The 13,350-nt window shown below is 42.2% G+C and overlaps 1 protein-coding gene across 2 annotated transcripts in view; it reads left to right on the forward strand.

Annotated features, from left to right (window-relative positions):
• roraa (RAR-related orphan receptor A, paralog a) overlaps nt 1-13,350 on the forward strand; it is a 187,935-nt gene that overhangs the window by 132,105 nt on the left and 42,480 nt on the right. Inside the window, exon 1 of one of the 2 annotated variants that reach the window (XM_084364535.1) lies at nt 8,273-8,399. The exons of the other annotated variant lie outside the window; for it this stretch is intronic. Within the exon in view, the coding sequence (XP_084220661.1) occupies nt 8,369-8,399 (31 nt within the window). The 5' untranslated portion in view covers nt 8,273-8,368. Of the gene's footprint in view, nt 1-8,272; nt 8,400-13,350 lie in introns of those variants that run through there. 2 annotated transcript variants of the gene reach the window in all.

A 13,350-nucleotide genomic window follows, 5' to 3' on the forward strand; every position in this document is an offset into this window, starting at 1 on the left:
TATCTAATCAATGCAAAGGTACTTTCAATAATATTTTTCCTTTGTACAAATCGTGTAATGCTATTTTCATTTCTGTTACACAGATATTTCAATGAAGTCCCCTTTAATTCAGATTACATTCTCTTTCAGCGTGGTGCCATTATGGTTTTTTTTTTGCCATTACATCAGAATGAGCTGTTCCACAGTGAGAGTATTGAATGTACAAGAGAGAGAAATATGCTGTTCTCCAGTATTGTGCTGGATTACAGAATCAAGGTCGACTCACAAGACACAGAGCAGCATTATCCCTTAATCCTGTGTTTTGGTTTCAAATAGCCTTTTTACACCTAATCTTCACAAGTAAAATGACAAACATGAATACTGAGGTAGGTATTTAAATGTGCATTACCTGCAATGTTAAGGTCAAAGGCTTATGCTGACTTAAAGTGGCTCTATATTTTGTGAAAGAACAGACGATCATGTGTTTGCCACTTATTTTGTGGCGGCTGTGTTACAGAAGACGAGGGAGTCTTGTGATGAAATTCCCGCAGGCAGTTTCAGATGGATAAGTCTGGGAACTTTCCATCCAAACTATGAATCTTTTCTTGTTTGTTTCTCTGTTTTCTTTTACACTGTAATATTTTGGATGAGGATTAGGCACAACATGAGGACAAATGTGTGATACTACAGCGGTCCTCAGATCAAAACCTATTAGTTTCATTATTATGGGTCTAAAATACAACTGATATTCTTAACTTTTTTCCAACCTGAAGAGCCCAAACAAGAGTGCAACAAGTCCACCCACAACACACTGCCATCTTAATCAAACTTGCTTAACAGAGATAAACATGACAGTCAAGTGACATGGACGCAGGACGATAAAGAAGAATAAGCAGAAAAGAGTAGCTCACAATTTTAGAGACATTATTGTGAAAGTAATACATTTTCCTCTGTGGACCAAAGTAGCTATTACACATTTTAATGTGAGACTTGTGATAATCAATACTGCAATTACGATGTGATGATAAATATTGAAATGCCTATATTAGCTCTTCTCTCCCTTCTCGGCCATCATGGTTGCTATCCTCACAGTCGCCACCTAATTGATGCCATTTTTTATGAGGGTAGCTGACGGCTAATCATTTGACTGGCTGAATGGTGTGGATGCATGGCACATGTGCCCAGGGCTACATCTGATAGGTCAAATGTTCGCATGCTCAGTGGGAATGTTCGGCACAAAAAAGATTTCCTTATTCATTGCATTCCAGGCAGTCTTCATGTGTGTATTATGCATTTTCATACCACGATGATGATGAAAATATCATGTATCTGTGAGCACTGAGAATACTATTCCCCCCCTTGCTTTTACCTTTCATCACGTTTAATTTGGCCCACCGTACTTCTGGGAGGACGAGCTTCACTGAGTCAACAGATACAGCGAGTACACTGGTTCCAGCACCGAGGCAGTGTCTCCCCTTGACCAGGCTGGTCTTAGTGTGTCCGTCAGGCTCAGCTGTGGCAGAGCTGGAGGAAACTTAAAGGTGCTGTGAAAGACTAAAAGTGGGCCAGCCGCTGCTGCCTCCTGTTGACCTACCTTGTTCAGAGGGTCCAGGTACAGACTGATGACAGGACTCCTCCTCAGCGGACCACATTACTAATGTGTGAGGGTGCAAGAGGAGCACACCCAGTGATGAATCACTCCCCTGCACCCATGGCATCCTCATAAGTCAAGAGTAAAAGTGTTGAGAGTGCGCTCAGTAAAAGAGCTCCTTCGTCCCGTCCACCATAGAGAAACTACCGTCCAGGCCCGGTGGAAGAGGGGAAGGGGGAAGGCTAAGTGGTGCACGTCGCGCATAGCCTGAAGATCTCCCTCAATCTTGAGGAAAACATTAGTCCCTCCTGTGGGTCACTTGTATTTATAAAGCTCATAGAACTTAGGAAAAGTTACTTTCATGCTTGAACAGTGCTCCTTTTTAATAAATGAGAGTAATCTACATTGCGTTGATCTGGACTGCCTCACCGGACCCACTGCATTACCTGAAGTCACAGAGAGAACATTAAATATGTGTTAGTTTAAGCTGAAACAGTTTTCTTCTGAGGGTTTCTGCACTGAGCAGTCAGAGGAAAAGGGCTCTGCCTCATTATTCACTTTGGTGTTTCAATAGAGGGAATAATGGTGAAATTGTTCAGGTTAACAGCAGTGGAAATATTTTATAATTTAGAGGTTTTAAAATAGTTTTATTCTCACTGAAAACCGATTTATCTATGGAAATCTTGTACATCACACTCTGTGTGTCTGTTTTCTTCTTTTCTTCTTGCCTTAAGCCAGAAGGTTAACTATTTTAGTTTACACGCCTACCTCCCCCCAGAGCTGATGTCGGGCTATATTGGTGATGTTGGGGGAGTGTGTAGGTTTGACGCTCGGTAATACATCACACACTCCGGGGGGTCTCCCTGGTATGCTCCTCAATAATGAAGTTCATTCGTTAACTTCTCCCTCAAAGGCCAAGTTCCCCCGCTGCCCTTTTCAACAGCCACTGCAAGTCTTACCAGAGTCACCCAACCAACAGGAAGAAAAAAACACATCATCATGCTTTTCCCCTTGACAGGCTCAGTGGTTGCCTTTGCAGGGCATGAAGAATAAGCAGGTCCATTACCAATCCCTCATGCCTGGTTATAGCCATAATTATCACAGGGAGAATGACCTGCTCTGTTTGGTTTGCCATAGAGGGGCTGCGCCTTCCTAATCACCTCCTCCTTTCCCTCCTGTCGTCCTCATGCCACGGAGATGGAGCTGGTTTTGGGGGAGTCTTGCCAGTTCATTAGAATTCACAGGGTTCCACCTCCCTGCCTAGCCAGGCTAAGCCTCTCACACAGGCTGCCATGCCTGCGATAATCTCCCCTCCTCGTTCCCTTTCGCTCCTTCTCTCTCTATCCTCCTATCCCTTTCCTTTTCTGTTCCCAAAGGCGGCTTCGCACAAAAGAGAGGCAGTGCAATTCATTGTTGGATCTGATTTCTATTGATCTATTGAAACATTTCTCCGTGAGATATATGATAGCACTCCAGCAGTGCTGATGATCTCTCCTTACCACTGCCTTTTTCATCTGTTTAAACAAATAAATAAACGGATGCATTCTGGTCACTTGAAATGACAGCCTTTGTGGGATGTATATTTTTGCGAGGGTGTATCAATCAATTGAGCATCCGGCTCCAGCGGGCAGCGGGTAAACACTTTTGTTGCCTCTGAAGTGCCCAGAGACAGAAAAGAAATGGCCAGGCAATCCACTTAGTTTAAATCTAGCAGAGAAATAACAGCAGCGACTAAACTGCCACTAAACAAAATAGCGACTGAAAAAGCAGCTGAGGGCGTTTGATGTTTTTCATTGAAGTAGTGTAGCGCTCATCATATTGTTCACAGCCTCTTGTCACCACCCCACTTATTACTGCAAGGGGTCATTTAATGTGAAGTCTGCTTTAAACAACGTGAAACTTGGTCGGTCCACGCAGGACAAATTGGCTTTGCTACCATGGTGACACGGCACTCGACAAAAACATTTGACAATTCAATTGATTCGGAAATACCAGAGGCTCTTATTTTTGTGTTTGTTCAGGTAAAAAAGATTTAAATTTAGCTCTATAAATAACCGTGGCAATAAAACAAGAGGCTATAGCCTTGTCAACCATTCACTATAAGCACTGTCTTGTTGATTCTGATTACATGACAGTTGACAGGTGTACACTTCACCTATGTAGGAATGAAGCGCTTTCATATCTCTTCCTTTTGACCCTGCTGTTCTATAAATATTGTGCTTGTGTGTATTTGTATTGAGTGACAGATTGAGACAGAGAGAATAGTGCTGAGCTGGCCCCGGGGCTGCTGTGCATATAAAGGATGAAGGCCAGTGTATATAGCCTGTAATATACAGTCATCTGATCAGAGTAAGATTGTAAAAAATCATGAGACTTACCTACAGCTGCCACCTCCCTAGACTAGACGCACTGTTCTTCTCCGTGGAAAATCCATTAGCCGTAATGAGTTAACAACATTTCCTGTAGCTACACATTATACAATAAAGCCAGCGCACAGCGGCGGTATGTAGTATGTTTTTAAACTCTCACTGCTCTTATTTAAACTTGTCTTTAAATGCAACCCTCCCCACTCCTCTGGACATAGCCCAATAGTGTCCTCTATTTTCACTGAAATAGATATTCCCTTTGTTGTCTGTGTGATTTATTGAAGTCTTCCCACAAGTGGAAGCCCCCAGGAAATTGCCTGGAATGGCCCTAAATTGGTTTATGATTGTGTGGTGTGGGTCGGTGCTGTTATGGTTCTAATATTATGCCCTCCACTCCTTGGCATCTATATTAAATTGATCTGTATTGTTTTCATGGAGTGCCTGTTGAAGCTTGTTAATTCCACCGCCGCTTCAGGCTGGTGGTGCCGTTCCAAACACCCGGGTGGCTCTGTGGTGGAATATGAGCCTCGACTCTCTAAAGTACCGCAAAACAAAAATGAGAAAGCCCATAACTGTTAATCCGGCTGGGGTCAGAGTGCAACAGCGCACAGGACTACAGGTTTTTTTTTTTTTTTTAGGCCAGTCCAGAGCTGTAAGAGTTAACGTGGATCAGCTGCATGGTGAGTATGTGCGTGGAATGGCTACTGACAGACTGCTAATGAGGCCATTATCAGCTCTGGTCGTCTCCTCTCCTCCTGGGGCACCAGTGGATGCTCTGCACCACATCTCAATTGAATTCCATTCCACAGGGCTTGTTTACAGTAAATACGTTTGCTTCAATTAATCCAAGACGAGTGCGAAACACATGACCAGGCCGGTCTAAATGCTCAAATTTAGTGTGTTGTGGCTGGTTCGACTCAGTCACTGCCAGAGTCATTGCAACTAAACTGTCACGATTTCTGTTTCATACTCGGGGGTAAAAAGACATTATTGGCTAAAGTGATGCTATTGATGGTTACACATCAGTGATCTCCACATTAATACCCACAGACAGTTGACCATCAGTGCCTTTGTGGCTTAATCAATGACCTAATGAACAAGTATTAGCATGGTATTGGCATACTGTCACTGGTAATGAGGAGCAGTCAAGGGAGAGTGTGATCAAGAGCAAATGAAGCAGCTTTGCTGGAAACATTTCTCCTTGGGGAGGCCTGGGCTTTTAAGAACAATTATATACAGTTGGATGCAATGTATTTGTTTTAAAGCAAAAAGGATACCTCAACAGCAAAGTTTTTTTTATTAGTTTATGTTTTTCCTAAAGGGCCACCTCAACAAAATTTCGACAAAATATATATTTTTTCACTTACCTGTAGTAGCGTCTGGCTATGCAAAGATTTCTGCTGCCAAATCAATAAAATGAAGATGAATGGAGCTTCTTGTGCTCTCAATATTGAAAACATCAAGTTCTTGTGGCTACAGTTTATATGAGAACGTATTTTCCTTACTGTACATCAGAGGTTAAATAAAGTCCAAATAAATCATAAAAAACACTTAAGAATGTTTTATTATCCTTACTAATGATTTATTTGGACTTTAACCTCTGGTGTAAAATTGTAACCACAAGCTCTTGGCAGTTTATGACGTCATTTTATAGCAACAGTGGAGAGGTGACAAGAAATCAAGGGGAAGAGACACGGGGAATGACAGCAACAAAATTCCCCCACCTGATGTGAACCACAGTTGTGGTTCATGGTTCTTGTGAAAAATCTAAAGTTCAGTCACAACGTCTCTGTCCCCAGAAAGTTACCTATGATGATCAACACAACAAGGACTGTACTGTAGGTAGAAAGTAGCTAGTAGGTGTACAGTCACTAGCCTCAGTCATACCCCTCGCGCTGCGGTGGTTGCAAAAACAAAGAGAGCTAATGTGGACATCCAGTGGGCAGTGCCTGCTCAGGCCTGTGAGAGCTGACCAATCAGAGGAGACTTAAAGAGTCAGGAGCAAAAACGCGTTCAGACAGAGGGTCAATAATGGTGCTGCAGCAATAGGCAGTATGAGAAAATTGTGTTTTAAACATTAGAGCATGTAAATATTTAATAGGAGTTGATGAGACAGTTGGAAGTTAGAAGACAATGAAAATCGCGTGATACCTGTGGTCCTGTGTGTTCCTGTCTTTAAACGCAAAGAGTGGAGCAGATTTTCTTTCTGTGCCGAAACAATTTGGTGCAAAAATTTTGTAGGTTTCACTTTTTATTGTTAGAAGTAGTCAGTGTTTGTTTCATAATTCTCCTAACCTGTAGGGAGTTCTCCGAGATCTTCACTTATTTGCCACATAGAGATTGTAAGCAGACAAAACATGCGCTCCTTCCAACCTTCCCCTGACGCTCAGATGGTAATATGGATGTTATCCTCCTCTCAGATTTTCTTGGATAACCACCCGACAGACTCAACCCCTGCTATCATGTTTTGTTTTGCTTTTTCCCTTAACCATAGCTCAGTGTTAAGCCACAGTATGTTGAGCCACCATTTGGTTCTCGGGAGACTGATGCAGCAGCCAGTTTCTGAGAGACGACCACAGATAGTGGCAGTTAAACATGTTCCTGCGTGGGCCCTGGCCCTGACTCATCTGGTGAACTTTTAAGATCTTGTGGGAAGATGCCAAACATCTAAATGAGACGACTGCGCTGTCTCTGACATAACATTGTTTTGAATAGTTTACCAAGGCCTGTCTGCACATAGTTTGTATCCCATGCACGCTCCATTTGATGCTATCAGCCTCTGAATGATATTTTGTTCATTAGACAGTGTGCAATAAGAGACCAGTGTTGACACAACGTGAGTTAATGTGTTTAGTGTCTCTAATGGATCATAGAGATCCTAATGAAACATTGTCATGGGAAGATTTATGTTGCAAGTTGCTGAGTCCTCATTTCCATTTTATATGTGGTTAGAGGTACCTTTATTCAATGAACTGAACACACAACACAATGGAAGGCATAAGATGGATAGATTATTTGCGTGTGAAACAGGAATAAATAAATAATCAAAGTGTATCATACTATCACATTGTTAATATGAAATTCTTGCCGAACATAGCTCCGTGGCAAAGAGACAGTGCTGCTGTGGCGATATTAATATTAAATAACTGTAGAGAAAGTGAAATGCACCTTTAAAATATCAAAATTTTAAATATTGGTGGTGCAAATCTTTTTTTTCCCCCCTTTAACTCCTAGATATCAGATATTGCAGCCTGAAACGGAGGCTGTATGATGTTTGTCTTGTAGATGATTTGAGCGCCAGCTTATTCATGGAGAAGCCAAATGCAATGTGGTTATTGGCCAAGGCTGGATTGCACTAAAACCAGAATATTGTATCAGAGAGAGGCAGCTGGTTAGGAGTCAGAACAGATTATCATATGAGAGAGGATGAGCGAGGAGAGGGGGAGGAGAGACAGAGAGAGAGAGAGAGAGAGAGAGAGGGAAGTAGGGACTGGAATGGGAAGCAGGGGGCGAGAGCGAGGGGCACGGGAGGGAGAGAGGGAGAAATGATAGCAAGAAACTCATCGCCCAGTCGCTGTGGGGTGGAGGGGATCATCCAAACCCTTCCGTCACTATCTCCCCTTCTTCACCTGTCAGAAAGAGTGTGTGAGAGCCGTCGGAGTGTGTGTGAGAGAGAGAGCAGGGCATGCGGGTCCTCTGAGAGGTCAGAGGAAGAAGCTGAGGCTCCACTCATCTTCTCTCTGTGTAGGGCCCACCGCTGCTCGCAGACATCTGGCCTCACACTGATCACTCATATCTACAGACAGGGAGGAGGAGAAGGAGCGGAGCGCTTCGATCTTTGAGCCACTGAAAAATTACAGATCCCTTTTTATCCAGACTCTCCACTTCTCCTTTTTTTTTTGTTGCTTCCTCTATCTGTTGTTTCCTCGGCTCTTTTCCCCCTCCTTTCCTCTCTCATCCCCGTCTAGCCTTTTATCCCCTCTTTGACTCTTTTTCTTATCCTTGACATTGCACCATTTTTTAAAGAAAAACCAAGAGGGTAGAAGGGGCGCAGAACAAGAGCATGAAAAACTGGTGTCTGCTCGAACTGGTTCTGACTTTATCCTTTGCACTATAAAGATAAGCCACAGAAGATAGCGGCGAGTGTGCTGTGTCTAGCAAGCCGGTATACAAGGCTCTGACTGCAATCAGTGGGAAGAGGGCCAGCTTCCCTGCCTGAGCTCTCAGCGCCCCTACTGGCTGCATGCTGTGCCAATCAAAGGCTAGTGGGTGGGGAGCAGTCAGACATGAACACTGATGTCACAGTCACATGGATTCTGGTGTGGTCATGCTCGGAGGCTGAGAGACAGAGCTGTGCTGGCCAGCTGCTGCTGAGACAGCAGTGGAGGGCTTTGCGCTGGTGATAGTTGTTCTCTTATGGACTCGAAGCTTAATGATGTATTTTGTGATTTCAGCTATGAAAGGTAAGAGCAAAAATGCATGCTGATCCTGCACCCTGAGTAACAAGTAGGGAAGTACGGCTCCGCTATTCATAGCCTGCCAACTCTTTGCATTTCATTTGCAAGGCATGAGTGTGACAGAGAGAGAGAGAAAGAGAGAGAGAGCGAGGGGAGGTGGAGAGGGAGAAATACAGTAATACAGTTCTGAATGCATGCAAGTGAATTAAGCTTTTAATGTTTCTTTTCATGCATGAACAGAATTTCTTCTTTTTTAATTCAGAAACGGAGGTAGAATTCTTTAACCTATACAAATCTGTTAAGGTGTTTTGCTTTGCTTTTTTATTATTCTCAGTGTGTTTTTTTCACACTGCTACTGTTGTGTGGGGTGCTGTGGAAACCACAGCCGGCGTAATCTTTGCACGGGTTACGTCTCTGACAAGAACAGCTCCCGAGCTTCAGAGCAGAAGTTTTTTTGGCGTAGATGCGAGGTAGCATGCAGGGAAGGGGGGCGAAGGGTCGTATAGGGGAGGGAAGGGGGGTAAGTGTCGCTGTTCCTTTCTGCCCCATTCTTAATCCTGTTGTTCCAGTCCAGAGGACGTGTCTGTTCCGCGGGAAGATGTGCGTGGCAGTGTTGAACGTGGGTCGCAGACGGGCGACAAGGCACTGGCGCGACTGGCAAACTGTGATTCTTTGAGTTGATACTGGTGCATGTGTGTATATCTGTGTGTATGCGAGTGTGTTGTGTTCCACTGACCTATTTTTTGGGTAGTCGGGTTTACATGTGTGGCCATGAGAGCAGGACTGGGTCCTCCCAGTCGCTCTGATGTTGATCTAGTATGCTTAATCCCAGTCCTTCCACCCCCTCCATCATACAGGCATGCATGCGCATACACACATCCACGCAGACAGACAACGAGAGTGCATTCAGACAGCCCGGCACACACTTCTCTCATGCATGCTTGCACATGATCATGTTTTTACACACATATGAATACACTCTCTTTCTTCCATATAGAGAGAAGTGAGCAGCCGGATTCAAACATATGTGCTCACACGCACTCATGAAACAATCAAACACAATAACCACGAGGAGGCACAGGCAGCTGTCAGTCTGGGTTGAATGCAGAATGTCAGTAATGATCATTTGATGTGATACTTTTTTGTTTTCCCACCTGTTCAAAAATGCAATTACATTTGTGTTTTTTAAAAATCATATTTACTCTCAATACAGAAAGGCAGTGGAGCATATTTAAAAGACGTATGTGTATTAATATGTATAAATATAATTAAAAGTGCTATTATTAAATGTATATATTGCGATTAATATTAGTTATACTGACAGTAACCCTAACAGCTTATCTAAATTTTAGTGTTTTCATATTATTTTGCCACCTTTGCTGTTAACTGTCTTCTCCCTCTTTGTGTGAAAGTGGTAACTCTGAGCATAGCGTTAATTTCTTTTCTGAGAATTCATTTATAAAGTGAGGCTCACAGTTACTGGTGAAATTGTGTGAAATTGAGAGAGAGTGCACTCTTATTTCCAACGAGACACATATGGAAAATGGCCTTTGACCTAATGTCCTTTGTATGCAATTCATAGAGAGGAGCTTTATGAAATCTCACGTTTTCGGACAGAGTCGAGTGTCTTTTGCTGTCCAGCATCTTTAATCCTTTTTTTTTTCAAGTGTGCCGTGTACACTGGAAATTAATTAATAGATATTCATTCTCCTCTTCACCCAGTGTCGTTTTTTCATCTTCAACAATTAATTTAATTTAGATTTAATTTTAGGCATTTTCTGTGTTTGTCATCAGCAATTAACCTGTATAGAAGCCAGTTTCTGCCTGTCTGCCAGTCCTTATGCTTTCTTTTAGCCCAGTCTTACCCCTTATTGCTACTTTCAGTTTGATAGGAGCTGCTCCCTTCATGATAGGTTACTGTGACAATGTCAGAAATGAAATTAAAATGTGAACAAGCTGTATAATTGGAAACTAATTTAAACGGCAGTAGTAATTTCTTCCTGAAAATGGTCAGTGAAATGGATGAACAGCACAATGACTCGCTGCCTTGGCATTCACTTCCTCATTGTTATGTTAATATTGTTCATTCTGCACGTGCCGTTTTTTTAGTGACTTTTTAAAATTGTTTTTCATACTGTAAACTACAAAATAATGCTAATATATTATACCAAACATCTCTACGTGTCTCTGTGGCTTTGTCTCTACCCTGCACCCCCCTTCTTCCCACCTCTCCCTCTCTATTCAGCCTCTCTACCACACCACTGCCTCTCAAGTACCTAATTACCTGTAATGGAAACATCCCTCTCATTACCCCATGCAAATTAACCAGCCTACTCAGCACAATTAAGATGAAAATTCCAATTACATAATTAAAGAAAGTTGTTTGATGTGTGGATCAACAGAAAAAGGTAAAAAAAATAATAAAAAAAAGTGCATCTCATCTACAGCACATATAATTAACCCTTCAAAAAGAGCATTATTGTGGCGAGGTACACGTAGCAGCAGTGTTTTGAGATTGTTCATAGCATGGCCCAGTAAGCCACTAGAGTGCATGCAGACTGAACATAAATATGTGATTTAGCATGAGTGTGTACTAGACTGTAAAAAATGTTCTGGGGCCGTAGAGAAGGTGAAGCCAAATATCTTGTGATAGGCGCTTTAAGGCTATGTTAACAAGGCTGTAAATATTTGCTGTAGATTCAGTAGTCTTTGTCTCTTTCTATCAGTGGCCGATTGAAGTGCTCACTACCCAGTGCTGCAGGCTCTCACACATTAAAGCAGAGGTTAACAAGATTGGCTATTATCCAGTTAGGGACTGAGGACATGAAGAGCCAAAGGAAAAATCGCCACAGATTAAGGGTAAGGTAAATATAGCACACGTCACCAGCAAGGGTTTAAATTAAAAGACCCAATTACAAAGAGGGAATATTTTAAGAAGTCTCATATCTGATGTTAAAAAAGCATTTATTTTAGTCTGTGATTAAAGTTATTTTACTGTGAAGTGAGTCCAATACCAATATTAATAATACAAAACTCAATTTTGTCTCAACTGTCTCATAACATTAGCATTTAAAAAATATTTTTTGATTTAATTTCACCTCCTTCAAAGAATCATTTACATGTCGCAGTAAAAAAGTGCCAAGACAAACAGGAGTCACCCTGCCAAAAGGGTGGGTGTGTGTGCTTTAGCCCTCTCTCTTGCCTCTTAGCTGGCTGAGGAAGTCGAATGGCGTCCCCACAGGTTATTAAAGTGTGTGAGGTGTGCCAGTCTGTGCTGTGCACACTCAGACGAACATCCCGGCTGCCTGACTGTGTGTGGAGCTACTGGTTAATGAGATATTGACTGCCCATTGAGAGCATGGATTTTTGATTTGGCTCCATAGAAGTTTGGGAAGCGGGGGGAGGTGAGGGAGGTGCACTCTGGAGAGGAGGCAAGGTGAGAAGAGGAGACCAGTGATGGGCACAAACTTATGAATTTGATGTTCTTTGTTTTGAATTTCCAATAGTTGGTGTTGTTTAATATGATTTTTTATTGATAATTCTAGCGAGAATTCTGAAATTATTATTAACTCCTGTGAGCCAGCCTGTACTTAATAACATAAATCACACTGTAGATTATCATAATCAATCATGTGTGTGTTGGCTACAGTAAGAATAAATCATAAAATCAATCATCAAAACAAAAGTAATGAAAATACCACAAAATACAATCAATAAAAACTGAATTTCTTAATCTGTGTAATGTTTCCAAAAATTGTCCATCATTTTACAGAAGTACTTTTGATCAAAAGGAACTGATATAAAATGTCTTCCCAGCACGACGTATTGATAACTGTGGGATTTATTTGCCCGCACAATACACATTAGAGACTATAGCAGTTAGAATAAACAGTCATTTTGTATCCATGTCTGAGTTCAGTTCTTATACTGTACAAACATTAATCTGCTGCTCCATCCGAGCCATTACCAGGGTGCCAGACAGCTCTGTCAGTCATCTTGTCTTGTCAGTCACACCTCGTGGTTTTGACAGATTAGTCCAATCACAAGCAAGGTTAAATGACTCTCCTGTCCTGAGCCCAATCACACAGCGGGGTACAACAAACAGAAGCGGCTCGAGATAACCATCAAGGCTACATGAGATGATTTTTGTTCATTCTGCAACATCCGCACTGAGTTCATGCAGGGTTCTCGATTTGGCTCCCCAGTCAGGTAAAACACCGAGCTGGGCTTAGTCAAATGCCTCTAACTTAAGGGTAATTTCCTACTTTACTTTCACTCTGTATTTCAGGAGTCACTTATAGATCCTTTGAAGTGTCTCCCTGTCATGCAGCATTTAGCTGCTGATAGAATACTTCCTCTGTCAGCGCTCCTTAGATAATCATATACCACAGTCCATGGAGTTAAAGAACATTTTTACTTTCATTTTTTTCTCTTTCTTCCTGTAGCTTCCGCGGTAGAATATGTACAAAGGCTGTGCACAGAAACCCTTTGCTTTGCATTCCAATGAATTTTGGTCATTTAAAATACAGCTATGCAAACTCTCAGGGTGAACTTCTGCGTACATTATTTAAAAAAATGTCAAACACAAAGATTAATAATGAGAATAAATAACATGTCTTTGGCCTCACGTGCCCTGTTTTACCCTCATAGGCTTTGCCACTTGGGGCTCAGAAGTTAACAGTGTTTTAAGAGAGTGAAGGGTGAAGTTTTTTTCTCCCCTGTACTTTCATTCTGAGCTTGTTTCGTACCATTGGCTTTTTTTTCCCTCTGTGGGCCTCTGGAGGACTGTCCATTGGCTTTTTGAAGTTGCATCAAAGAGGAAATGGGGGAGAAAAAGCATTATTGATTTTGCGTTTTGTCTGACTCAAACACTGAGGACAGAGAAACACATAAGGAGTTAGGTGTTGGCAGTGGGGCAGCGCCGTCTCTTGTGTCTGAGCCAAAGGGAGACGGGGGG

The sequence above is a fragment of the Pagrus pagrus genome, assembly GCF_965226575.1.
Source record: "Pagrus pagrus genome assembly, chromosome: 10".
Taxonomy (NCBI): Eukaryota; Metazoa; Chordata; class Actinopteri; order Spariformes; family Sparidae; genus Pagrus; species Pagrus pagrus.